The 1,324-nt window shown below is 55.3% G+C and overlaps 1 protein-coding gene across 1 annotated transcript in view; it reads left to right on the forward strand.

Annotated features, from left to right (window-relative positions):
- Positions 1-580: 580 nt before the first annotated feature.
- Positions 581-1,324, forward strand: part of HTRA2 (HtrA serine peptidase 2) — an 8,705-nt gene continuing 7,961 nt past the window's right edge. The window contains exon 1 of the mRNA XM_009330264.1: positions 581-600. Within this exon, the coding sequence (XP_009328539.1) occupies positions 581-600 (20 nt within the window). The remainder of the gene's footprint in view (positions 601-1,324) is intronic.

Consider the following 1,324-nt stretch of genomic DNA (forward strand, 5'->3'; position numbering starts at 1 on the left):
GCCTGAACCGGGCACGGCATCCGGGTGGGGTCCCACAAGTGCCGCGGGAGGGACGGATCCGTCCCCTCGCCCCACTGCCTGTGCGCACAGCTGGCACGCAGTGGGCCTTTGCCAGAGGGACACGCTGCTGCCACACTGCCGCCTTCTTGTCCTCCAGGACCGTTTCGGCAAAGCTGCCTTCTAGGCGGCGGCCCCAGGCTGTCCTGTGGCACAGGATTACTCTGTCCCAGGAGCAGGACTTTGCGTTTAGCTTTGAAGTCCATAATGTTCTTGCCACCCTGTGTCTCCAGCTTGTCAAGGCACCTCTGAATAGTAGCTCTGCCCTTAAGCTTGTTGACCGCTCCCTCCACTGTGGTGTCACCTGCAGGCTTGCTGAGTGTGTGCAGTGTCCCATCCTCCAGTTCATGAACGTGAAATGCATTAAATGGCATTGGCCCTTCTCTCAGTTCCTGAGGCGTGGTGTTAGTAGCTGACCACCAGCTGGACTTGGACCTTGGTGGTCCAGCCAGTTTTCCATTCACCTTATCTGATTATCAATGTGCATGTCACCTATGTGGCTAGAAGGGTACCACGGGAGACCATGCTGAAAGCCTTCTTAAGGTAAGCAACATCCGCTGCTCACCCCTTACTTGCACAGCCGCTCATTTGTTCACAGAAGCCAGCCAGGTTGGTCAAGCACAATTTGCCGTTGGTAACTCTGTGCTGGCTGCTCCCAGTCCCCTTCTTGTGTGCTGTGTGCCGGGAAGTGTTTCTGGGAGCATTTGCTCCACAACTTTCCCAGAGACGGGGGTGAAGCTGACTGACCTGCAGTTTTCAGGACCCTTTTTCTTGGCAATCTTGCAAGCTGATGTGACGTTTGCCTTTTTCCAGCTATCAGGAGCCCCCCTTTACTGCTGTGACATTTGAGCACTCACAGGGACGTCAGCCATCCCCCTCGTGTGTATTCTGTCTGGTGCCATGGACTTGTGCGTGTTCAGTTGGCTTCAGTGATGCCTCCCTTGATCTTCTTCTGTGTAATGCTGCATTCTCACAGACTCAGCCTCTGGGCACAGGGACTTCGGAGGCCCAAGGAACAAGGCAAAAAGGCACCGATCACCTCAGCCCTTTCTGTGTCTTGTGTCACTAGGTCCCTTGCCTCCCTCGCCACCAGGCCTTTCCCCAGCGGTCAGGGTGATTGACGTCCCCCATGGGGACCAGGGCCTGCAATCATGGGTCTTTCTCTAGCTGTCTAAAGGAGATGTACCCATCACCTCCCAAGTGGTTATTACCTGCTCTGAGGCAAGGCTCTGTGTATTCAGGCTACTTCTTTGTGCAGATCACAACC

This window comes from Pygoscelis adeliae, unplaced genomic scaffold, assembly GCF_000699105.1.
Source record: "Pygoscelis adeliae isolate BGI_AS28 unplaced genomic scaffold, ASM69910v1 Scaffold438, whole genome shotgun sequence".
NCBI lineage: Eukaryota > Metazoa > Chordata > Aves > Sphenisciformes > Spheniscidae > Pygoscelis > Pygoscelis adeliae.